This window comes from Monodelphis domestica, chromosome 1, assembly GCF_027887165.1.
Source record: "Monodelphis domestica isolate mMonDom1 chromosome 1, mMonDom1.pri, whole genome shotgun sequence".
NCBI lineage: Eukaryota > Metazoa > Chordata > Mammalia > Didelphimorphia > Didelphidae > Monodelphis > Monodelphis domestica.
In genome coordinates, this window is record NC_077227.1 from 696,222,605 (window position 1) to 696,249,937 (window position 27,333).

The window sequence follows — 27,333 nt, forward strand, 5'->3', positions numbered from 1 at the left end:
TCCAGAGAATGAACTATTGCAGAAAGATGCTGGAAAGTACACACTACATCAAGAAGATTAAGAATGAACTTTGGGTGTGGTTGATTGAACTGAAGTTTGATTGAACATTTATTGTAAATGTATACATTTATGTCAAAAGGGGACTACCCTTAATTTGGCTTCCTGTCAATGCGCCTAGCAAAACATTGGTTTGCTTTCTTTCTTTTCTTTTCCTCCCTCTCTACTCTAATTTCCTCCTGGAAAATTGAATATTGTATGCATCTATAGTTAGAAGTGCTTTAGAACTACAAGATGATTATGTTAAATGATCAATGGGGAGACTAGTCTCCCAATGATCATCAGGGGGGATTGTGAATCTTAAAAATTCTTTACTCTACCATGGAACATTATCTTAAGGTTAGCCCCCATTTAAAACAATGGAGGTACTTGATCAGAAATGTATTGGGAACTTTAAAATTACTCCACCCATACTTGGGCATACTTTAGGGGAAGATAAAGTTGTAAAACTCCTTAGTGAACAATGAAGGCACTTAACTCATACTTATAGTTAGGCCAAAATTCAGCCCTTAAGCTAGGTCTATTTTTAGATCTAATACAAAAGGGTGCTAAGTACCTATGAAGGTCAAATTAATCACTTAAAAGGTCAGGCAACTTGCAAGGGACAACCTTAGTAAAGAGCTGTGAAATACTCAGAAGTTTTAGTCTACCCAGAGAAGGTGATAATAAGATGTGAATTCAGAATGGTCAGTCCTTTGGAAAACATCTACTGTGATTGGTAGATGTGAAAATTTAGGGGAGGTGACATAGGAGAAAATTCTCTTTAAAAGGAGGTCAGAGGCCTCTCGACTTAGTTCAGCTTAGGAAGCTGAATTGGGGGTCTCTCAGTGGGCTCTCTCGGTGGCTGAAGTTAGTTGAGCTGAGGAGCTGAACTGGAGGGTCTCTGAACACTGGAGTTTTGCTTGGAACAAATCTTGTGGTGAGTGATTAAAGACTGACTTAGTTTTCTCTCTTAAAAGAAAGGCCTAGGCTCTAGCCTTCCTATTATTTCCTCTCACTCTGTCTCTCTCCCTTTTTTAAATTCCTTCATTTGTATTAATTAAAATCTCTATAAAACCTAGCTGATGGCTATTTCATATTTGGGAATTTTTCCCATGGCGACCACTTATTTTTGATTTAAATTGAGACACTAAAAATTATCTTTATGCTTTTGGCAATTCAAAGTCTTGAACCCACATTTTCGCGGTCACAGTTTATGGCAACCACTCTTTTTGTCTGTAACACTTTGTTTTCAGTTTTTTGCTTCAAGGCGCTATTATTCATATTGTTGTACTGATGGATCCTTTCCCTTTGGTTTCTTTTAAATAGCAAGTAGTGGTATCACTGAATAATTGAGTAACTTTTGGGGTAGGATTTTTAGGGTTTGGAAAGGGGAGACCATTGGAATTCTACAGTTGATGAACAGGAGCTAGAGTGACAGTTTAGTCAGCACAGAGTTGTGGGAAGAGAACTGTTGACTGAGGGAGATTCAGAAGAGCCGGAGGTCTTAGGTCCCAGAAGTGAAAGCTGATCAGTTCAGTTTCTGGGTGGTTGAGGGATCCCCCAAAGCCATGAGAGGACCCAGATTTCCTGCCTTTAACTCCTGAAGCTGTATTCTCCAAGAAATCCATTCCCCTGTTTTCCTCCATCTGCCATCAAGATCTCACACCAAAAACCCTGAGCCCAGCCCTCTTTATTCTTCTTTGTCTCTCCTAGCCTTCCCTGAACTGATTTAGGATTTAGCATTAAGATACATTAGCTTAGAAATTATAAAGAGAGCAGTCAGCTGGGAGAGGGACTGAGACATTTGTGGACTCCGGGCACTAGCCTCTTGACCCAGCTGCTGTGGGTTTAGTTTAACAGGACAGCCTCCTCCTATTTTCCTTTAACCTTGTTCTGTCCCCCCACCCCCCTTTTTAAAAAAAATCCTTAGATATAAGTCAGATTTGGGTTTGGCCTATCTCTTCAGCAAGAGGGGTGTTGGGCAATTTGAGACAGAACTCAAAGCTTGAGTCCTGTTCCTTCCTGTGGCAAGTCCAGAGTAGGACTGTCATACATTCTCCATTGAGGAAGGTAAACTTAAAAACCTTCCTCAGAAGTACCTGACAGGGAAGCAGACATTTCTTCCCCTCAGCTTGTGCTCTCACTGGTGCTCTAGGGATTTATTCTGTTAAATATCCCTTGAGAAAAGGAGAGAGAAAGCCATCCTGTTCTCCCTCTGGAAGTTATCTCAAACTCCTGCTTCAGTTCACCTTAGGGAGGAAGAGATCTTGCCATCTTCCCTCCATCAACAGAGTTTACCTCAACCCCCATATTCTCTCACCACTTGATCCACTCAACTTTCTCCACTGGTATCACATCTAACCAGTGGGACAAACCATCCAATCCATTCCATTATATAAAGAAGGAAAAGCCTCCTTTTTTTACAGATTCCATATGACTTGACAGATTGGTTGAATCACTTCATAACTTCACCAGTGATGCCTTTCTTCTTATGAAGTTCAACAATTGTCATTGTAATTTATTGGGTGGAGAGTTTTTGGTTTTAGAGAGAGATATTGATGACCATGTTAAACAGTGGTCCATGTTTTAACATGCTTTTTAATTTTGTCAATAAGTATTGGAGTCATATTTTATTGAAAAAAATTTTTGCATCTGAAATTTGTGATTTTGGGGTGTTTTTAATTATTATTAAGACTTATGTTTATAATTGATATTCATTAATAATATTGGTCTATGGTTTTTCTCAGTACCTGATTTTTAGGTCTAAGGACTGTAGTTGCCTTACAGAAAGAATTTAGTGGCCTACTTTTTTCTCTATTTTTGAAAAAATATCTGATGTCAGAGTTGTTATTTATATGTTAGAACTCATTTGAAAACCCATTATTTTCCTCAAGTTTATTTTCCTCTGGAAGTTCCTGTATGACATGTTTAGTTTCTTTTCTGAGACTGAGTTATTTAAATTCCCAATGTTTTTACTCTGTTAATCTGGGTATTTTATGTTTTTTGCAAATATCCCATTTAATTAAAAATAAGTTTTGTTGACTATAATTGGGAGATTCATTTAGTAATTTCATTTCACTACTTGGGAATTTTCTGTGGTAATTTTCTTTTCAAAATAACTGATTTTTATTAATTTTCTCCCCTGCCAGATAGCTCCTAGTTTTATCATTTAAATGTTTTGTTTTCTCTATTTTGTAGATCTCCTGTGATTTTTTTCCCCAGAATTTTTATCTTTGTGTTTAGGTGAAATTTATATCAGTTTTCTAATTTTTAAAGTTGTATGCTCAATTCATTGATTTCTCCCGTTGATGAAATTGTTTAGGGATAAATTTTCCTCTAAGCACTGCTTTTCCTGTATCTCAAAACTTGGTATATCATGTTATTTTGATGAAATATTTATTGTTTCTGTGATTTGTTCTTTGACACATTACTTCTTTAGGATTAAATTATTTAGGCTCCATTGAAGATTTTTTTCAAATGCCTATTATAATTTTTCTTGCATTGTAGTCAGTAAAAGATATGTTTAATAGCTCTATTCTTCTGTATTTATTTGTGAGGTTTTTATTTACTACTTCCCAATCAGTTTTTACAAAGATGAAATACACATACACAGTTGAAAAACATGTAATTCCTTTCTACATTTATTCAGTAATCATCATAAACCTATTATAGTTAATTTTTCTAAGCTTCTAATTATAAGTACTTTTTTCTTGTTGATAATATTTTTATCTGGTTAAAGGGTACATTGAAGTCCCTCAATTATTAGAGTTTTGCTAGCTGAGTATTAAATGCCATGCTATTTGGTGGATATATAGATGGATAGGTAGGTAGACAGAAATATATATTTTTTTGGTATGACTTAAGAATAATGTCATTTATTTCTTTTAACCATGTCTCAGATATGATTGTATTTAAAACAATTTATAATTATATCTTAAAATTTCCTTTTCCCTCAGTATTTTAAAATTTGCCTGATATATTTTGCTTCATTCTCTCATTTTAACACTGCAGACTTATACTGTTTCTAATGTTTAAAAATATATATATTGTTGGATTCTGCTTTCTTTCTCTGAAAATATATTTCTATTCATGTTTTTTATTTTTCCATTGAATTTATTTTCCCTTATATTGATTCCCAGAGACTCTTCCCTTAAATAACAAAATTTTTTTAAAGAGGGAAAAATGATTTTTATTTTCTTACTCTCCTATTCTAATTTATAGTTGAGTTCCTTCCATTATAGCTTCTTATTTTTCTTCTGTTTATTCTTTTTTTTTTAACCCTTACCTTCCATCTTAGAATCAGTACTATGTATTGGCTCCAAGGCAGAAGATTGGTAAGGGCTAGGCAATTGGGGTCAAGTGACTTGCCCAGGGTTACACAGCTAGGAAGTGTCTGAGGTCATATTTGAACCCAGGACCTCCCATCTCTAGGCCTGGTTCTCAATCCACTGAGCTACCCAACTACCCCCTCTATTTATTTACCAACTTCTTTGCAAAGATTAAAGGTTTTGAAGAAAGAAAAGGAATCTGACCAAACTAACAATCTATACTTGAAGGTCAGTTCTTGTGTGTCCCCTTTTCATCTAGTCCAACCTTTGATTCTTACATTTTATTTTATTTTTTTATCCCCTTTTTTATGCTAAACTCTCCAAAGTTGACATTTTTTTTGCTTATGACTACTCTTCCTTGATTTTTTTCTTACTTTTTACTTTATCTCTCTCTTTCCTTGTTGAATGTAATTGATTTCTGTATCAGCTGTGCATGTGCATTTGTGTTTTTACCCATCTTTGTCCAATGAAATTCTTTAGATGCCTGTTTCCTGACAACCTTTCCCCTGTTTTTGTACTCTTCTTCACCCCAGTTATCCAAAACAGTAAGTTCTTCCTGCTTCTTCAGTCATTCTTTAGCATATTTCCCTTTTCCATCCTCTTCTTCTTTTTTTGAAATATAACAAAATTCTCCAAAGTCTCTTTGCTTAACTCTCTGTGACCTTTGAAGGCAGTAAGAGGGACCTTTGTTTCTTTTATACCAATTAGAATATAAGCATTTCAATATTGTTTGCCCCTTCCAATTGTTCTTATGAATTTACCTTTCAAGGTTTCTCTTGACTCTGGTGTTAGTGAGTTCTAGTTTTGTGTTTGTTTGTTTTTTAACCAGGAATTCTACAAAAGTGCTGTTAATGTTCTATTTTTCTCTCTGGTAAGTCTTATAATCTTTTACTTTGTTAATATCTGTTACCTTAAGTTTTTTTATCTCTGTAGAAAGACCATTAGTTGTAGTCTTATCTTTGATTGCTGTCCTTTGTTTACTAGAAGAAGTCCAAAATGTTGGGATCAGTGTACAGTATGCCAAATTGTGGTAGAGACGAATAAAAGCTCAGAAGACTCTATCCCAGCTTGGGCACAAATAGCTGTATGGTAATTTGGAGTAGAGATGTCTGTAAATTTGTGTATCTCACGTATCTTTTGACTACTACAATTCTGCTTTGTACATATAGTACAGTGCTTTCTTTGATGCATCAGTGTCTCATAATTAATAAAGTTCTTCAGAAAGACCTTGAGAATGTTTTTGAGGGTAACACTTTTGGCCCCTATGTGAGCACTTGCTTTGTGTGAGTTTTCAGTAAAAGAGTCTTTTGGGGCATTCAGCAGCTTAGAGGAAAGAACCTCAGTATCTGGTATCTTAGATCTTCAGAATGTCTCTAAGACAATTCAAATGGAAGTAATTCAATTTCCTGGCATGGTACTGGTAGATTGATTAGGGTGGAAGAGACACAACAATGAGATTTTCAGTTTAATGCTTCTTCTCTCTCACACTGTCTTTGGAGCCTTCCAAACACTGAGTTGGCTCTGGTAATGTGTGTGTCAATATCCCTGGAAAGTATCCTGGCAAGAGAATCAAACTTATCCCCAGCATTCAGAATTTCTCCATTTGCTCTAACCAGGGATTCCACGGATGGATGGTTTGTTTGGTGCTAGCTGGTGGAAAACCTCTTTTTACTTGGTGTTGATTGTTAGGTCAAAATTAGCACAAGCAGTAGAGAATGAGATCTGCTTTGTTTCATTCCATTCTCAGAGGCTGCATTGAGTGCATAATCTGTAAACAGAAAAGCTGTGTACCAAAACTCCCTCCACGAGTTAAATAATTTAGCATTAGTGCAGTTATCTGACCTTGATGTCATTTTTATCTTCTTTGAAGGCTTCTGAAAACATCATGCTTAAAAAAAGCATGGGAGGAAAACACACAGCTATGCTTTACTAATGAAAAGTATGAGAACATTGTCCATTATTCAGGAACTGTGCAAGCATGCTATCATTGAGCTGCTGTATAATATTTTTGAACTTCTCTGGGCAACTAGGTGAATAGTGAACAGAGCACTGGACTTGGAAAATCAGGAAGATTTATTTTAATGAGTTCAAATCCAGCCTCAGACTTTTACTAGCTGTATGACTTTGGGCAAGTCACTTAACTCTTTTTGCCTCAGTTCTTCATCTGTAAAAATGAGTCTTTCTGGCTGCTTTGCTGTATTTTTTCTTTTAACTTGGAAGCTCTAGATTTTGGCTCTGTTTTAGATGAAGGCATAGATTTAACAAATTGGGAGATGACTGATCACATGGTTTGATGGGGATATGATTGGGAATTTTGACTTTAAATGATTACTCTATTGAAAATAATAATACGGAAGGTTTTGAACAATGATACATGTAAAACCCAGTGTGCTCATTAGCTCTAGGAGTGGGGAGGGAAAGAACATGAATCATGTAACCATGGAAAAATATTCTAAATTAAATTTAAAAATTAAAAAACAAAAAAATAAATAAAATGTAAGCTCTTTGAGAACTGGCAGAAGTTTCATTTTTGTTTTTGTATCCCCAATACCTAACAAGATTACTGCCACATAATAAATACTGAATAAATGCTTATTGATTTAAGAAATGCTTACTGACATTGATTAAGACCTATTTCCATATTATTGATATTTGTACTAGGGTGATTGATTAGTCTACATCCCCAATCATTCCAACCCCCCACCCCCGTCGACCCATGTGATCAAGCAGTTGTTTTTCTTCTGTGTTTCTATTCCCATAGTAATTCCTCTGAATGTGGATAGTGCTCTTTCTCATAAGTACCTCTGAATTGTTCTGCATCATTGCATTGCTACTAGTAGAGAAGTCCATTACTTTGGATTGTACCACAGTGTATCTTCCCTTGATATTCTTGATCTCTTGTTTTTCCAAATGAACTTTGTTTTCTAATTCAATAAAAAAGTTTCTTGTTTGTTTGATAGATATGGCACTGAATAAGTAAATTAATTTGGGTAGAATAGTCATTTTTATTATATTAGCCTGTCCTACCCATGAGCAGTTAATGTTTTTCCAATTATTTAGATCTAGTTTTAATTGTATGAAAAATGTTTTGTACTTGTGTTCATATAATTTCTGTTTGTCTTGGCAAATAGATTCCTAAATATTTTACATTGTCTAGGGTTATTTTAAATGAAATTTCTCTTTCTAACTTTTGCTGTTTAGTTGTGTTGGAAAAAGTGCTGATGATTTATGTGGGTTTATTTTGTATCCTGCAACTTTGTTAATGTTGTTAATTATTTCCACTAGTTTTTTTAGCTGATTCTCTTGGATTCCTTAAGTAGACTGTAAGTGTGATTATCATCTGCAAGAGCTTACATTTTAACAGGGGGAAAGAATCCTTGTACAAATTGTAAAGGGTGAATATTATGGTTGAGACTGAGAAAAATCTGAATTTAAATGGTCGCAAAGGGAAATCCCAAATAATAAAATTACTGAAGTCAGCTGCCAAATTTTTATGGTGTTTTAATTACAACAGGGGGAAGAAAATATTAGAGGGAGGGAGAGTTATCTCAGAACAAAGTGGGCAGGTGTTAAGGCCTTGGAGAGCTGAGGCAGGGAAAGGGATCAATCCTTATCACTCACCTGACCAATCTGAAGGAAAGCAGTCTTCGAGGTTCCTCCAACCTCAAGCACCAGCCTCGAACTGCAGGAAACCCGAGAACTCCAGAGGCTGTTCTCTACCTCACTTCCTGCGTCTCACATATGCCAATGGTGGCTCTACCTTGACCTAGGACCGCCCAGAGGTCTGTCCTTTTTTTTGCACATCTGTGGCCATATTCTCAAATAATTAAATCTTGGGTTTGCTGCACACTGAGTAGGATGGAGAATGTAGTTTCCAAGACCTGATTCTGTCATTCCAAGTATCTCTATTGTTATTGATCAGGAAATAGCTAAATCCAATCTTCTAAAGAATGACCTGAATAGGGTGGAGTAGTTTTGAAATTCACAAAATAAAAGTATATAAAGAACACTGCCAAAATAATTGAGATAATTTTTAGTGAGATGCTGAGATGTGCGACCTGATGTAATCTGGAATGCCTTCATATAGAAAATGTCCTTGAACTGAATTTTGAGGAAACCAGAGATTCTCAGAGGTACAAGTGAGGTGAGAATGCATTTTAGTTAGGAATGATAGTCATTACAAAAGTAAACAGGTGATGCAGTGTTCTGGGTGAGGAACAATGGCAAGAAGATCAGTTTGACTAGACTCTAAAATATGAGGGAAGTAATACATAAGAAGCCTGTTAAGGTAGAAAAGAGGTAGACTATGAAGGGCTTTAAATACTAATCAAAGAAGTTTAGAGTTAATCCTAGAGTCTGGAGGAGCTTAATGAGCAGGAAGTTACATGACTAGACCTAGTTTTAGGAATATCACTTTGTCAGCTATGTAGAAGAAGGACTAGAGAGGAGAGATTTAAGGCAGTGATACATAGTAGTAGGCTTTTGTAGTGTTTTCTGGGTGAGAAGCAATGAGGGTCTGAACTAGTGTGATGTCTGTGTGAGTGGAGAAAAGGTGATATATCTAAGAGATGTGGAGAGAGAAAAGAGGTTTGGTATCTTGATTTGCAATGAGGGATGAGAAGAAAGGACGCTATTTCCAACCAAATAAAAACATTTCTCAGCATAGGATTATTGGGAGCACATAAAGAGAGGGGAAGAATGGAAGGGACTTGCATCTTAGAAAGAAATAGTTATAGCCCCAGGAAAATAAAAAGCATTTAATTATAAAGTGTGCATATTTAAGGGGTAATGCCACATTCCCCATTCTCGCATGCCTCATGCCTATTGAATGCATATACATCTGTTTTGACTCCAATTATTATAAGTTGTAGGTAGGACCTATTAGGACTTTTATGCTTATGTTTTTGTTTATTTTAAACCCAAATATGTTTTCGATGTTGTTTGTATTTTTACTACACCTATGCTTTTTGGTAAAATGCAGATTTCACCAGAGTCATTTTTCTTTCTAATTTGCTTCTAGCTTCAGTCTCTTACTAAGATTTGTTTATAGCTTTTGTCTCCTCACAAATCTTCATCTTTTCTCATTCATTACCACCAGCCTAGCAGAGATCCTCTTAATCTCATTTAAGATTCCTCCTTGTGGCATCTTACTGTCTCTTCTATCTCTGATTTAGCTGACAGGCTGTGTCAGGCTTTCTTAAATGCCATTTTGGTCACATAATATCCCTACTCATAAATCTTTGTAGCTTCATGTTGTTGCTCTTGTCAAAATTAAGCTTGCTTACCATGTTCTTCAAGGACCTTCCAAGGTTTGATTACTCTAATTACGCTTTACTTTCCAGCTTTGGCTTTTGGTCATACAGATCTGTTTGCAGTCTTCAACACACAACACTTCTACTTTCAAAGCTTTGCTTATGATTTCTCTCACCCAGAAATATCGTTTACCTTTTGGCCTCTGGTCTTTCAGGCTCTCTCTGTCTCTCCCTCCATGTCCCTCTCCCTTTCTGTCTCCCTCTTTCTTCAGAATCTACTTCTTTCTGAGAAACTTTCCTTTTCCTTTCCAGACCATCTTCCCAAAGCAGTTCTTTCACAGTAGAATCTCTAGCATATAAAAATTAAATTTAAAACACTATCTTTATGGAATAATTAATTAGAAATTTGTCATTTTAAAGGCTTCTTGAAGTATATTAATAATAGTAATATAATCGCTGACACCACATAGTATTAGGCACTGAACTTAAATGCTTTATAATGATCTCATTTGATCCTCACAACAAGCATGGGAGATAGATGCTATTATTAACCTTTATTTTATAGATGAGGAGACTCAGGCAGACAGAGGATATGGGATTTGCCTGAAGCTAGTAAGTCTTCTATTTTGTTGAATGCCCATACTTTCCCTTGGAAGTATATAGTCAGTTTTGCTGGGTAGCTGATTCTTGGTTGGAGACCCAGCTCTCTTGCCTTTCTGAAGATCATGTTCCATGCCTTACGATCATTCAGAGTAGAACTTGCAAGGTCTTGTGTGACCCTGATTGGCATTCCTTTATATCTAAATTGTCTTTTTCTGGCTTCCTGTAGGATTTTTTCTTTTGTTTGATAGCTTTGGAATTTGGCAATTACATTCCTGGGAGTTGTCTTTTGGGGGTTTAGTGTAGAAGGTGTTCTGTGAGCTCTGTCAGTGGCTGTATTGCCCCCTTGTTCTAGAATCTCTGGGCAATTTTCTTTGATTATATCTTGTATCACCATGTCCAGTTTGGTGTTTATTTCTGGCTTTTCTGGGAGTCCAATTATTCTTAAATTTTCTCTTCTCCCTCTATTTTCCAGATCTATCACCTTGTCGGTGAGATATTTTATGTTCTCTTCTAATTTCTTGGTGTTTTGGCTTTGCTTTATTAGTTCTTGCTTTAAAGCCTGGTTTTCTTTTACAGTTTGGTCAAACTGGTTTTGTAGATGCATGAATTTCTTTTGCATTATTTCCCACTTTTCCTCCCAGAGGGCTTCCATCTTTTTGGTCATTTCTGATTCAAATTCTTCATGGGTTTGTGGAGAGTTTCTATTTCCTTTGGAAGATTTTGGAGAATTTTCTTGTATATCTTCTTCTATCTGCTCTGTATTTTGTATTTTGGCTCCATAGAATGTGTCCAAAGTCGCCCCTTTCTTCTTATTTTTCTTGGTATTTTGGGGCTTCTGTGCTTCTGTGGAGTTTGTCATCTCTGAATGTGGAGGATTAGCTTTTCTTATCTCTGTCTGGTGATCAGAGGCTTTAGTCCTGGACAGATGTTGGTTCTATGAGCTTTCCCTGGGTTAAACTGAATATGCCTCACTGGAACTGGAATGGAGGGGTCGGACCACGTTGCTTTCCGGAAGTTGCCTTCAGAATCGCTGGCCGTGAGGCTGTTTCCTCGGCCTGCGGGGGGATGGGCTGCAGCTTCCCCAAGCTCCGAGGACAAGGACTTTCACTGAGACTTGGGTAGTAGGATCCAGCTGTCTTGCCCGCCCTGAGGGTTGCTGTTGTTTCGACCCTGCTCTCTGCAGAGGGAGCTCCAGGCAGTGACTTTCACTGGGACTCCGATAGAAGGCCCTGAGGGTTGTTGTTCCGAGGACCCTGCTCTCTGAGCGGGGCCCGGCTGCAGCTTCCCGGAGCCTTGGACTCTGCGCTCCTACCCCTTAGGTCCGAGTGATCTCGGGTTCTGGCTTTTGAGGGGAGCCGTACCTTTTGATCCTGGTCCAGGTCCAGGAGGAGGGTTCCCAGGGTCTGTGCTGTTGATCGTTTTGAATTTTGGCGCCTTAGGAGCTTATAGTTTGAGATCGGTCGGGAAGGGTTTTCCGGAGATCTGAACTTTAGCTTTCTCTAAGCTGCCATCTTAACCGGAAGTCCTGAAGCTAGTAAGGACTGCTGAGTGGTGCAGTAGATAGTATCAGGCTTGAAGTTAAGAAGACTCATTTTCCCGAGTTCACGTCTGACCTCAAACATTTAATGTGATCCTGGGCAAGTCACTTAATCATGTTTGCCTCAGTTTCCTCATCTGTAAAATGAGCTAGAGAAGGAAATGGCAAACCACTGTAATATCTTTGCCAAGAAAACCCCTAAAAGGGTTATGAAGAAATTAACATGACTGAATAACCACAACAGTAACCAATAGCATGTACCTCACAGGCTTGTTTGTGAATGCCTTATAGACTTTGAATTCTTAAAATTAAAAAAAAATTTTTTTAACACTTTTTTTATTTGATCAATTTCAAACATTATTCCTTGGTTATAAAAATCATTTTCTATTCCTCCCTCCCCTCCTGTCCCCTCCCTGGTGCAATTCCACTAAAAATTTCTTTTTAAACCTGGCATTTATCCAATTATCTGTCTGACTACTGCTTCCTATTTCCTTTGATGGTTTCTCATCCAGTTAGCATCTGCAGACCAAAAGATGTTCTAAGGCTCTGACCTGCATGTTCTCCTTTCCATCTATGCTGCCTTTTTGTGATTTTATCTGCATGCACACAGACGACTACACACACATGACTACACACACATATACACTCATTCACTCTTTCTCTGTCTGTCTGTCTGTCTGTCTGTCTGTCTGCCTGCCTGCCTGCCTGCCTGCCCGCCTGCCTGCCTGCCTCTCCTTACCTCTGTCAGTCTTATATCACTGACTGCCTTTTGGATATCTCTAACTAGATGGCTCACAGGTATCTTAACCTCAGCCTGTCCCAAACAGAAATTATTGTCCTTTCCAAGTCCTGTCTTGTTTTTTCTAACTTCCTTTTTTACTGTTGATCCTTACCCATCTCCCAGTTCATCCTAGTTCAGAACCTCACCATATTACACTCAGTTACTCCACATAACCAATCTCTTGGTTAGGATTACAGTTTTGCATCCTTTTCTCCACTAACGAATAAACCAGCTTGGTGCAGAGCCTCATTCCCTCACTCCTGGACCACTGTAGAAATGTTCAGGTTGGTCTCCCCACTTCAGGTCTCATTCCAATTCCAATTAATCTTCCACTTAGATGCCAAATCAAACTTCCTAAATTTGTCAACCCCTCCCTCCCCCCAACTCACATATTGAAACAACACGAATAACGAAAAGTATTAAGCTATGTACAATTTCGAAAAGGCCCAAACATCATTGGACCATACAACATTCTCCAACCACTTGCAGATGCAGTAAAACTATTTACAAAAGAACCTCTACACCATCTCACATTATAAATTCCATTGGTTCCTGATTACCACCAAAAATAAATATGTAAAATTCTCTGGTTTTGAGAACACTATCTGGCCCCTTTCCAATCTTACATTTTACTCCCCTTAGTGTTATGATCTAGCAACTCTGGCCTTGTTGGTGTTCCTGTCATATGAATTCCATTTCTAGACTTGATGCCTTTTCAGTGACAACCCTATCCCTGGAATACCCTTCTCATCTATGATTTGTGGCTTCCCTGGCTTCTTTCAAGATTTATTTTTGCAAAAGGCTTTCCCAATTTGCCCTAGCTGGTAGTGTTTTTCCTTTGAGATTGCTTTCCATTTGCATTGTATGTAACCAATATATATAACTTTGCATGTTGTGAACTCTTTGAGGGCTGAGACCGGAAGTCTTTGTATCCTGTTGTCTTATTTGATTTCATGTTGTCTCTGCCTTAGGTTGTTTCAAGCTTCTAGAGGACAGGAACCGTCTTTTTCTTTTCTTTTCTTTGTGTCCCTTGTGCTTAGTGAACACCATGCCTGGTACCTAGATTGGTTTATTCTAATTATAAATTACTATTTACTACAAGCCCCTTTCTTTCACCACCTTCTGCACCTTTGTAAAAGTTGTGGACAAAAATATGAAACTTTATAATAGACCTAGCAATCATAACAGAGAATGTGAATGAGATAAACTTGCTCATGAGATGTAATTGTGACAGAATAGATTAAAAAGCAGAATCTAGCAACATTTGCTATTTTTTTAAAACCCGTATCTTCCTTTTTAGAATCAATAATGTATGTTGGTTCTAAGGGAGAAGAGTGAAAGGTTAGGTGAGGGTTAAGGATCACACAGTTAGGAAGTGTTTGAGGCCAAATTTAAATCCAGGACCTCCTGTTTCTAGGCTAGGCTCTCCGTCCACTGAGCCACCTAGCTGCTCCCAACAACATTTGCTTATAAGAAATATAGATGGGGGCAGCTGGGTAGCTCAGTGGATTGAGAAGCCAGGCCTAGAGATGGGAGGTCCTAGGTTCAAATCTGGCCTCAGACACTTCCCAGCTGTGTGACCCTTGGCAAGTCATTTAAGGCCCATTGCCTAACCCTTGCCTCTCTTCTGCCTTGGAGCCCATACACATTATTGACTCCAAAATGGAAGGTAAGGGTTAAAAAAAAAAGAGAGAAATTTAGATGAAACAAAGATTTACATGTACTAAAGAAAAAACTGGAATAAAATCTTATGTCTCTGGTGTATTAAAAAAGCAGGAAGGGATATCTCAGACTCTTAGATACAGTAAAAATAGGGTTAAAGAGATACAGGGGTCTTCAGTTGTTTATAATTTGTTTTAAAATGTGATTTATATATGTGAGCTAATCAACATCTTCCTCTTTTGAATTCTCTTTGGATTTTTCCTTTTTTTCCTTGATTTTTGTGACCCTTTTTTATTTGAAAATTTTTATTAATTGATTTAGAATATTTTCCCATGGTTACATGATTCATGTTCTTCCTCCCCCCTTCCTCCCAGCCAACAAGCAGTTCTACTGGGTTTTACAAGTGTCATTGATTAAGACCTATTTCCATATTATTGATATTTACATTAGGGTGATCTATCAACATACATAGTATGTACATATACACATAGTCTACATCCCCAATCATATCCCTATCCAACCATGTGATCAAGAAGTTGTTTTTCTTTTGTGTTTCTACTCCCACAGTTCTTTGGATATGGATAGTGTTCTTTCTCAAAAATCCCTCATAATTGTCCCAGATCATTGCATTGCTGCTAATAGAGATGTCCATTACATTTGATTGTGCCACAGTGTATCAGTCTCTGTGTTTAAAGTTCTCCTGGTTCTGCTCCTTTCACTCTACATCAATTCCTGGAGATTGTTCCAGTTCACATGGAATTTCTCCAGTTCATTATTTCTTTTAGCACAATAGTATTTAATCACCAACAGATATCACAATTTGTTCAGCCATTCCCCAATTAAATGGCATCTCCTCATTTTCCAATTTTTTGCCACCACAAAGAGCATGGCTATAAATATTTTATATATAAATGTAAATAAAAATATAAATATTTTACAAGTCTTTTTCCTTATGATCTCTTTGGGGTATAAACCCAGCAGTGGTTTGGCTGGATCAAAGGGCAGACAGTCTTTTAAAGCCCTTTGGGCATATTAGGCTCTTATTTTTAATGTAATTTTAGAATGTATTATTCTTTTTTCATCTTTTCATATAGTTCCCTTATTTTCTTTATATTTCTAAATGTATCATTTCTAATAATATAACCCCTTACATTCAGATATCACAATCTATTCAGTCGTTTCCCCCAATCATTGTATTTGTATTGTTTCCTATGTTGTCATTACAAACAAAGCTTCCATGAATATTTTCTTTCATACATGACCTATCCTAGTAGTGGGATTCCTATGTTAATGAGCATGAACAGTTTTACAGCTTTGAAAAACAATTTACAGCTGTTCTAGCAATGTAATATTAAATCTTTCATGTTCCTGTCAGCATTTAATTTGATCAACTTAACCAGTCTGGTTGTTGGATGACATACATTATTAGAACCATGTTTAGTTGGATTGGTCCTTAGGCAGGAGACACAACTGTTGCCAGAATCATACTCTTTTCAAAACCAAGTCTTTCCAGCTGATCATACCCAGTGGAACTTTTGTTCCAGTGTCACAATCCCTCAGAAATGCAGGATTACTGTCATATTATGATGACTAGTAATAGGTGGAATGAAAAAAATGACCCTTTCAGATCATTATAGTCATCAAAACAAGTCAGTATTGAAGTAGAAGAAGTACAGTTTAAGTTCCTCCTTTCTCTAACTCCTCCAAGAATCTAATTCTGGATTAGTAAATCCAAGGGGGGGGGGAACAGTCCTCCCCCCCTTTTTTAAAGTCCAGGTCAGCAGACAAGTCTGTGGACACTGGGGACAGAGTCTGGCCAGGAGTATACCATGCAAAGATTCCAAAAACATAATAATGTTTTTTGGCTCACATACTGAATTTTCAGTTATTAAAAGCCACCTCTAGTTGGCTCAGTTGATAGGGATAGAATTTTCTGGTTGTTTCAAATCTGGCTTCAGAAATGACCTAGCTATGTGATTCTGGGCAAGTTGCTTAAGCCCAGATGCTGAGCCCTTACCTCTCTTTTGCCTTGAAATGGATACTTGGTATTTTTGTTTGTTTTAGATTTTTTTCATGTTTTAATTTATTTTAAAGTATTTTTCCAAGGTTACATGATTTATATTCTCTCCCTCTCCTCTCCCCCTACCCCCCAAGCTGACAAGCAGTTTCACTGGGTTATCTATCTATATATATTATCCCTCAATACCTATTTCCATATTATTCATTTTTGTAATAATCTTTTAAAAACAACCTTCCCAATCATAAAGCTATATAAGCAAATGATAAATCATGTTTTTCTTCTGCATTTCTACTATCACAATTTTTTTTCTTGATGTGGATAGCATTCTTTTTCATAAGTCCCCTGGGATTGTCCTAGATTTATTGCATTGCTATTAGTAGCAAAGTCTTATTACATTTGACCATTCCACAATGTTTCACTTCCTGTGTACAATGTTGGCCTGGTTCTGCTCATTTCACATCATTCCTTATAGCACAATAGTATTCCTTCACCATCATATGCCACAAGTTGTTCAGCCATTCCCCAATCTATAGACACCTCCATATTTTCCAATTTTTTGCCACCACAAAAAGTATAGCTATAAATATTTTTGTACAAACATTTTTTTCCCTCTTTGGGGGGAACAAACCAAGTAGTGGTATTGCTGGATCAAAGGGCATGCATTCTTTTTTTTTTCTAATTTTATTTATTTTTTTAATTTTAAACATTATTTTATTTGTTTTTATTTATTTTATTATTTTAATTTTAAACATTATTTTATTACTTTATTTTAATTTTAAACATTATTTTATTTCCAAACATTATTTACTGGAAACAAAGATCATTTTCTTTTCCTCCCTGCCCCCCCTCCCACCACCTTTCCCTCTCCCATAGCCGACGCACGATTCCACTGGTTATCACATGTGTTCTTGACTCGTACCCATTTCCATGTTGTTGGTACTTGCATTAGAGTGTTCATTTTAGAGTCTCTCCTCAGTCATATCCCCTCAACCCCTGTAGTCAAGCAGTTGCTTTTCATCGGTGTTTTTACTCCCACAGTTTATCCTCTGCTTGTGGGTAGTATTTTATTTTTAGATCCCTGCAGATTGTTCAGGGAAATTGTATTGATACTAATGGAGAAGTCCATCACCTTCGATTGTACCACAATGTATCAGTCTCTGTGTATAATGTTTTCCTGGTTCTGCTCCTTTCGCTCTGCATCACTTCCTGGAGGTTGTTCCAGTCTCCATGGAATTCCTCCACTTTATTATTCCTTTTAGCACAATAGTATTCCATCACCAACATATACCACAATTTGTTCAGCCATTCCCCAATTGACATGCTAGTCATTTTAAATGGTTATAAATATTTATGTTGTGGAGGGGGAGATGACCAACCACTCCAGTATCTTTGCCAAGAAAACCCCAAATGAGGTCATGAAGAGTCAGACATGACTGAAAGGACTGAACAACAATTTGTGTCACTAATAAAACTGATAGTGCCTATACTATTTTAGTAATTGTTGAATTTAGAAAATGTTTTTCAAAACTACCAATGCCTTTAATTGTAACAGTTGTGATTGATTTAACTTAGTTTCTCAAAAGGTAAAATTCTGGATGTGATTAAGAGTGCTGAGTAATCACTCTCAACTATATCAACAAACATTGATTAAGCATATGCATATATCTCTAGCTCATCTAAAATGTTAATGTGAGAAAGATGCTGATTTTTTTTCTCTTAAATTTTTTCCTATATTTTTTCCAAACTAATAAATACTTTCTCTTCCTCTTAATTCTCCTCATTGAACAAGAAAAAGAAAACCTTTATAACAAATGTACATATTAAAATTAAATAAATTACAGCATTGGCTATATTCTAAAATGTGTATCCCATTCTTAATTTTAACTTGGAAAATGGTATTCCTAAATGAAAAGGCATGCATAGTTTAGTAACTTTGGGTGGAATTATTCCAAATTGATACTCAGAATAGCTGTATTCAAAAATCTACTAGCAGTGCATTAGTTTTCAATTTTCCTGTAGGCCCTCTACTATTTGCCATTTTCCTCAAACTGATACATGTGGGAAGTAGGACCTCAAGTTGCTTTAGTGGTATTTTTTATTAGTGATTTGGAGTATTTTTTCATATATCAATAAATAGCTTGAATTTCTTCCTTTGACAATTGCCTGCCATATCTTTCACCACTTATCTATTGGAATAGTTCTTAGTTTTATAAATCTGAATCAATTTCTTTTATTCTTGGATTTGAGACACTTATCAAACTTCCTGCAGAGGTTTTTTTTCCCTCGTTACCCATTTCCCTTCTAAATTTACTTCATTGATTTTGTTTGTGCAAAATTTGACACAATTTTACACAATCAAACCTGTCCATTTTATCTGCTGGTAATTTATTATTGCATCTGATAGTATGTACAACATTCCATATCTGTCGTCTTTTCTCAATGAAAAGGAAGGAGGAGATAATCTATTCTTTGAGACCAATCTTGTCATTGCAATTAATAAGCATTTAGTAGCTTCATTTTTATGATCTTTTCATATGCATTATTATAGTCGTGCTCTTTTTCTTTCCCTCCCAGATACTGAACAAGCTGATTGTGCGTCCATTTACATCTTTAATGTAGATCAGCCTCCATCAACTGTAAACCAGCCAATTTGCATTCCCCACCATGGATTACAGCCTCACACTTCAGTTTTGTCGTCACCGCTTCATCTGCAAGGTCACAAAAACTATGAAGGAATTGGTGAGATTCCTGAATCTAAATATAGTCCACTAGGTGGTCCCAAACCCTTTGAATGTCCTAGTATTCAAATTACATCCATTTCTCCCAACTGTCATCAAGGGATAGATGCTCATGAAGATGAACTGCATACAAATGGCTCAGAAAGCGATTATTTGGAAAGACCTTCTAGAGATCATCTCTACCTTCCACTTGAACCATCATACAGGGACTCATCCCTTAGTCCAAGTCCTGCCAGCAGCATATCTTCCAGGAGTTGGTTCTCAGACGCCTCTTCTTGTGAGTCTATCTCTCACGTTTATGATGATGTAGAATCTGAGCTCAATGAAGCTGCTGCCCGATTTACACTTGGGTCTCCTTTAGCTTCTCCTGGTGGTTCTCCAAGAGGTTGTTCTGGTGATGAATCTTGGCCACAACAGTATGGATTTGGACATTCATTGTCACCTAGACAGTCTCCTTGTCATTCTCCTAGAACTAGTATCACTGATGAAAATTGGCTTAGCCCTAGACCAACATCCAGGCCTTCATCAAGACCTACCTCCCCATGTGGGAAGCGACGACACTCCAGTGCTGAAATTTGTTATGCTGGTTCACTCTCACCTCATCATTCACCAACCCACTCTCCTGGCCATTCCCCCAGGGGGAGTATAACAGAAGACACATGGTTAAATACTTCTCTCCATGGTGTACAAAACCTGAGTCCTGCACACTTTCCATTTCAGTGCTGTGCAGAGACTGATATCCCTCTAAAAACAAGAAAGACCTCTGATGATCAGACTGCCACTTTACCAGGAAAAATAGATGTCTGTTCAGATGACCAAGGAAATTTATCACCATCCCTAGAGGCTACCCTAGATGATAGTCCTGGGTCTCAGCATCCTTTAAAGAAAGATTTATCTAGTGACCAATTTCTTTCAGTTCCTTCGCACTTTACCTGGAATAAACCAAAGCCTGGCCATACCCCTATCTTTCGGTAAGGGAATATAATCAAGTAAATTTGATTTCTTCTTAGAAATAAATCAATTTTATTTTACATAGTTCATTTAATATAACATCATCTGTGCAAAATAATGTACTTCTGTTTCTTTGAAGTAAATAGCTCAAAATCCAAGGTAATTTTATTTATTAAGATGTTTTGGGATATTTTTTGGTACTTTTTTTGTAGCTAATCATAATTGCATATGCATATGCAAAATGCATACAGATTATACTGCAGTGTGAGGCTTTATAATTTTGTTGATGAGATATTAGACTGGTAGAGTTCTGCTAAATATCTCCCTGACCTTTGATAAGTGAACATTGACAAGCAGTTTGTCTTATCAACACTCATTGGAAAAATCTGTAACACTTTTCTTCTCCTGTCTATACATATCTCTTTCTTTACTGCCCATCTCTTATCTTCTATTTTTCTTCCTTTTCGTTTTTTTCTATTTCCCCTTTCAATTTTCTCCTTTACCATTAACTGATTATAATATAGAACTGAAATAAGTATTTTATCATTGTTTTCCTTGACACTTAGAAAGCAAGTGAATTGAATGTATTTTATATTTCTCTAAGAAAATATCTCAAATTTTTTTATGCTTTATACTTGTTCTTTGACAAAAGTATTTTTTTTCCTCATGACTCAGTAAACCTTGACTTTAAAAAAATTCCTGTCCTGATACATTAGGCTTGCTATCTTGTAAATTTTGGAGGGCAGAGTAGGATGGAGTTGGTGTGGACTTCCAATTTTTAATCATGTATGTGAGAAACTTCTGGTGTGGAAAAAATACTTTGCACTTCAAAAGTTTCCTGGGACTCAGTACTTGTATGTGGTCACAGAGTTGGTGTGCATTTAGAGGGAGTTCTTGAACTCATGCCTTCCTGACTGCAAAATTTTTTTACCTCATACCACTTCTCAGTTCTGTGCATTTTCTTTCTAAAAATATTTGTGCATATAGAGATATTATCATCTTCCTTGGTAAACTTTTTAGTGTTTAATCACTCTGAAATTAAAGACATTTATTCTGACAACTCATTATAGCTTGCCTTCCTAATCACTTATGTTCTCTTTGGAAAGAAAACTGATTTATATCTACTGTATAAATTTTCATAAGCTTCAAAATGAGTGATAAATCCTTTAGCTTTTCCTTGAGGCTAAACAACTTCAAGAGTGATATTTTCTTTATTGTTGACATTTTTGTTTTTTCTGAACTTTAATTATTGATCTGTCTCAGCAACATTTCTTTTATTTGTCTTTTTCCATTCCCATGAACACCATCTTAATCTAGTCCCCATAATTTTTTACCCATACTATGGTAATGGCTTCCTAGTCAATATTCCTGTTTTTACATTTTCTCTGTTTTCTAGTCATTCTCTCTTAGAGGCAAAAGAACCGTCCTCAGGCTTTGATGTGGTCTTGCGCTCTCTCTGTCTCTGTCTATCTCTCTGTCTCTCTGTCTCTGTCTCTCTCTCCCCCCTTTCCCTCTCTCTCTTCTTCCCACTCCCTGCACACATTCTATTCATGTCCCCCTTCAGAAACTTTCAGTGGCTTCCTGGTGCCTCTAGGATAAAAATAGATTCCTCCAGCTCACTTGAGAGTCATCAGTTTTTAATTCCTATTACTCCCCTTCATCCTTTTACATTTTAACCAAACTGAGCTGTTCTCTGATCTCAGCAATCTCCTTCTTGCTTTGGAGCCTTTCCTTGGTCATTCTCATAGCACTCAGAAGTCTGATCTTCCTTCAAAATATAAAACTAATATTCCCCTCGCCTCCCCTGCAGCCCTGTTATAATTCGTCCTATTTTGATTTGTCAATGTATATTATACCGCAAGCTTTCTTTTTCTTTCAAAGTCTGTTGAATTTGGTATCTCTGAGTCTTAAGGACCTTACAACAGTGCTTCTTGTGTTTGCTGAATAGACTTTAAAAAAAGTATACTTAAAAAAATAAACTAAAAAAGTAAGAGGTAGTAGTTTTAATAGGTGTTTGATCAATATTGAACATACACAGTAATTACCACTTAGTTCTTAACACATTAATGTATTCTGAATTAAGGATGTCTCAGGAATACTACCATCAATAGGACATGACTCAATTGTGGTCAGACATAAACTTTCCTCAAGTCTTAATACTTCATAATCTTTATGACCTGTAGAGAAGATAACTTAAACATTCTTTGCTTCTAAATTAGTCCACAACAGGTTGTTTTCATAAGATTCTGTTGGTTACTTTGTAAGGGGAAGGGTATAAGTATAAGCATTTTATATAGCATCTACTAGATGATAGATTCACATTTTTACCCCCCCCCCCCTTAATTTTAGAATATGTGGAATGGGAAGGGAATTTAGAGGTTATCTAGTCCAGCATTATATGCAAGTTCGAAATTCCTAATACAACTTTCTGACAAGTGATCATTTAGCTTTTGCTTTAATATTCAATGATGTGACACTGAATCTTACAGCCTGGTTATTTCAGCTAGGGGCTTCAGTTTTTCCTTCACTTCCTTTCTCTGGACCAGTAAGGGGCCAGTATTCAGATAAGATATATGGGTTGCTTGAGCTACATAATTGTGCGAAAACTTCTTGTGTGTGACAAGGAAATCACTTTAAAAGACTGATATATATTAATTTAAGGTCGCCAAGGAATTCAGCTATGTAATTCCTAAATGAAAACTCAAGTCAGCAGTCAACCTTTTATAAAGTTTAATTACAAACAGGATGAAGAAAGGTATTGGAGATAGAGAGAGAGAGGGAGAGAGAAAGGGGAGAGAAGGGAATAGGGCTTTAATACCCCTTCTGTTTAGGCTGGGCCAAAAGGCCCAAGCCCTTAGATAGCTGTGGCAAAGAAAGGAGATCAGTCCCTATTACTCATGTGACCAAAATGGAGAAACAGTCTCAGGGGCCTCCACCTCCAGCTTCCTTCAGAGCAAGCTTCTCAGAGCACCTCTCTAACCACTCAGAGCCAAAACTCTCCAACCAGCCACCCCTCAGTCCTCAGACCCCTCTCTCTTTAAGCAAACCATCCAAGTTCCCTCCCCATCATTCTCACATCTACCAATCACTGTCCATGTCTTCCCTGTGCCAATGGTGGCTCTAGCTTAACCCAGGACTGCCCAGAGGTCTGTGGCTTTGCACATGTCTGTTGAAGGTCATATTCTCAAATAATTAAATCTTGATCCTTTGCTACAGCCCTTCCTAAATCCTGTTACCCTGAGTAGGGTAGAGATTGGAATAATTAAATTTTGATCTGTGCTGCAGCCCTTCCTAAATCCTGTTAGGACTGAGTAGGGTGGAGATTGTAATTTCCCAAAGACCTGGTTCTGTCATTCCAAGTATCTCTATTGTATCAATTCTAAAATCAATCATGACTCAAAGAAATTCCTGTTCTATGCTTAAGTATAGGTCAAAGCCCTTTCCATTGTTCAGCAAAAGGTTTCTGTCCTAAAGTAATCTTAAGAAGGGAGGAGGAGGAACCTCCCATGCCAATGGGGTTCACATTCCAATAGACTATCAGTAAGAAATTTTTCAAGTATGAAATTTCCCAATGGTGAAATTTCCAACATTTATAAGTCTAAGAAATTTTAAGGTTTACATGTGTCAATCTTCAAATCTGACTAGATTTCTGGTCAACATAACTAGGGTCTGTAAGTAGCAGATAGAGGTGGTCCAATTTCCTAGCCACACAGGGTTAGGTTTAAATAATATAATAAAGTTTTCTCCCATTTCCCACAATTAAATGGCATTTTCTCATAAAACAGAAATTGGACTAGATTCATAATTGAATAGAAAGAAAACTGAACTAGATCCAGAATTGGCACTCGGATCCTACAATTCCCACCATATTCTTACTGAGTTCTTTAGGGGCAGTAGTGTTTCATATTTCCTGCTGCAGAGCAGCACCAGTAAAATTTTAGTAGTGAAAAGACAGGCCTTTGCTTTCACGAGAATTTTTAGTTCAGGAAACTACTTTTGAAGTTTCTTTTTTTTAAAACCTTACCTTCCATCTTGGAGTCAATACTGTGTATTGGCTCCAAGGCAGAAGAGTGGTAAGGGCTAGGCAATGGGGGTAATGGGCTTGCCCAGGGTCACACATCTGGGAAGTGTCTGAGGCCAGATTTGAACCCAGGGCCACTTTTGAAGTTTTTTGAAAGCAATCTAGCCTTTTGGACCCTGGGCCCAGCTTATAGTACATCTTAACTATCTGTTGTGATATTGAAATCACTTTAAAAAAGACTGATATATATTAATTTAAGGTCACCAAGGAATTCACTTATGTAATACCTAAATGAAACACTCAAGTCAGCTGCCAAATTTTTTTTATGGTGTTATAATTACAAACAGGAGGAAGAAAGTATGAGAGAGAGGGAGAGGGAGAAAGGGAGAAGAGAAAGAAGGAAAGAAGTTTAAATACCCACTCTGGCTCAGGCTGAGCCAAAGCGGCTTTAAGACCCTGGATAGCCAAGGCAAGGGAAGGGATCAGTCCTTATCATTCACGGGAAGCAGTCCGCAGGACTCCTCCAACACCAAGCACCAGCCTCCAATTGCCTCTCCCCTCCTCACAGGAAGTCCCAAGAACTCCAGAGGCTGTTCTCTACCTCACTTCTTACATCTCACATATGCCAATGGTGGCTCTAGCTTGATGTAGGACCGCCCACAGGTCTGTCCTTTTTTGCACATGTCTGTTGAAGGCCATATTCTCAAATAATTAAATATTGAGTTTGCTGCAGCCCTTCCTAATCTTGTTACACTGAGTAGGGTGGAGAATGTAGTTTCCAAGACTTGATTCTGTCATTCCAAGTATCTCTATTGTTATTGATCAGGAAATAGCTAAATCCGATCTTCTAAAGAATGGTCTGAATAGGGTGGAGTAGTTTTGAAATTCACACTGTCCCAGATATATAGTCTGAAGACAAGCTTGACAACATTACATTCTTCATTATCTTAATATAAAGCACACACTTCTTTTTAAAAAACTCCTACCTTAAGATCAGGAGTGAAACAAGGATGCCTATTATCACCTCTATTATTTGACATTGTACTAGAAACACTAGCAGTAGCAATTAGAGAAGAAAAAGGAATTGAAGGCATCAAAATAGGCAAGGAGGAGACCAAGTTATCGCTCTTTGCAGATGACATGATGGTCTACTTAAAGAATCCTAGAGATTCAACCAAAAAGCCAATTGAAATAATCAACAGCTTTAGCAAAGTTGCAGGATACAAAATAAACCCACATAAGTCATCAGCATTTCTATATATTTTCAACACAGCTCAGGAGCAAAAACTAGAAAGAGAAATCCCATTCAAAATCACCTTAGACAAAATAAAATACCTAGGAATCTATCTCCCAAGACAAACACAGGATCTTTATGAATACAACTACAAAACACTCTCCACACAACTAAAACTAGACTTGAGCAATTGGAAAAACATTAACTGCTCATGGGTAGGGCGAGCCAATATAGTAAAAATGACCATCCTACCCAAACTTATGTATCTATTTAGTGCCATACCCATGGAACTTCCAAAAAATTTCTTTACTGATTTAGAAAAAACCATAACAAAGTTCATTTGGAATAACAAAGGATCAAGGATATCCAGGGAAATAATGAAAAAAAAAATACAAAGGAAGGGGGCCTTGCAGTCCCAGTTCTCAAACTATATTACAAAGCAGCAGTCATCAAAACAATTTGGTACTGGCTAAGAGACAGAAAGGAGGATCAGTGGAATAGACTTGGGGCAAGTGACCTCAGCAAGACAATATATGATAAACCCAAAGATCCCAGCTTTTGGGTCAAAAATCCACTATTCGATAAAAACTGCTGGGAAAATTGGAAGACAGTATGGGAAAGATTAGGTTTGGATCAACACCTTATACCTTACACCAAGATAAATTCAAAATGGGTGAATGACTTGAACATAAAGAAGGAAACTATAAGTAAATTAGGCAAACACAGAATAGTAGTACACATGTCAGACCTTTGGGATGGAAAAGACTTTAAAACCAAGCAAGACATAGAAAGAGTCAAAAATGTAAAATAAATAATTTTGACTACATCAAATTAAAAAGCTTTTGTACAAACAAAACCAATATAAAAAACTACCTTCTGTTTTAGAATTGATGCTAAAAATTGGTTCCAAGGCAAAAGAAAGGTAAGGGCTTGGCAGGTGGGGTTAAGTGACTTGCCCAGGTCACACAGGATTACCAGCTAAAATATGTCTGAGTCCAGATTTAAACCCAGGACCTCCTTTCTGTTTCCAGGCCTGGCACTCTATCCATAACTTCTTTAGAAATATTTTGACCAGCATAGCGGTGCTTTTACTTCTATGATCTGAATATTATTTCATATAAATCCTGTTAGCTTTCTTAGTGAATGGGTTGATTATACTTTAGGTACACTAAACTTCATACAGATCATACTTGAGTCATTTTCAATCTATGCCTTTCTCATTGTTTATTAATCTACTTAGAATTTTAAACTTAAATGCAAAGTTTTACATTTATAGCTGTTAAAGCTTATGATGGCTTCAGCCTCAATATTTTTGGAGCTCATTGCAATAAATTTGAATTTCAGCACTGTAATCAGTATTAGTTCTCATTTCTACCTTGTTAGCAAATTTGAATAAATATCTATTGATTAAAATGTTAAGTAGTATAAAACATAGGTGTTGGGTGTGACACTAGGGAATTCATTTAGTGTTGCCTTCAGTCTCATGACTGAGAATCATTCAGTATCATATAAGTAATAGGATAGCAAAACTACTTTCTCAAAGTTAATTTTTTTATTTTGTTAACTTTCCATTTTCTCACCCTAGCATTCCTATTGTGTCTAACTATGAAATTACAATTTCTACTCATTCTTTGACTGTGCATGGATTATATGATTTTATAGTAAAAAGAGTATTGTTTGAGTCATTAATTTTCTCTTCTTGAAAGTTATGTAAATTCAAAAGACATTTCTTTGAACAGTTGCTGTATGTATAACAAATACTTTAAAAGTTATATGTTTTATTTTTCTATCTTTATCATAGGAAAGTATATTTGATTATTGACAGTTTTTGATCCATGCACTTCCTTTAACCATGAGAAATTTTGGTTTAGCATGACTTGAAAGCTGTGCTATTTAATGGTTGATGTATAAATGAGATTTCAGGACTCTGGTATAATTGTTACCACCCAGTTTTAATGTAGTTTATGTATTTGAGCAGTGTCTAGTTCATCACCAACTACAAAATTTGTTAGCCAGTTTCAATACCATTTGCCTGGTCAACTCATATATTCTTCATGGCAGCTGCTCTTTCCTTAGAATACTTCTACCACCATCATTCTGTTTCTTCTTGGTTAGACACCTTAGCTTAAAAATCATATAAAAGATCCCTCATCCAATCTTCCTTTGT

At 36.7% G+C, this 27,333-nt stretch overlaps 1 protein-coding gene across 5 annotated transcripts in view; it reads left to right on the plus strand.

Annotated features, from left to right (window-relative positions):
- The window catches only part of NFATC3 (nuclear factor of activated T cells 3), a 195,647-nt gene that overhangs the window by 47,671 nt on the left and 120,643 nt on the right, over positions 1 to 27,333 (plus strand). For all 5 annotated transcript variants that reach the window (XM_056810018.1, XM_001373944.4, XM_007477224.3 and 2 more), the window contains one exon: positions 18,797 to 19,931. In XM_056810018.1, the coding sequence (XP_056665996.1) occupies positions 18,797 to 19,931 (1,135 nt within the window). The remainder of the gene's footprint in view (positions 1 to 18,796; positions 19,932 to 27,333) is intronic.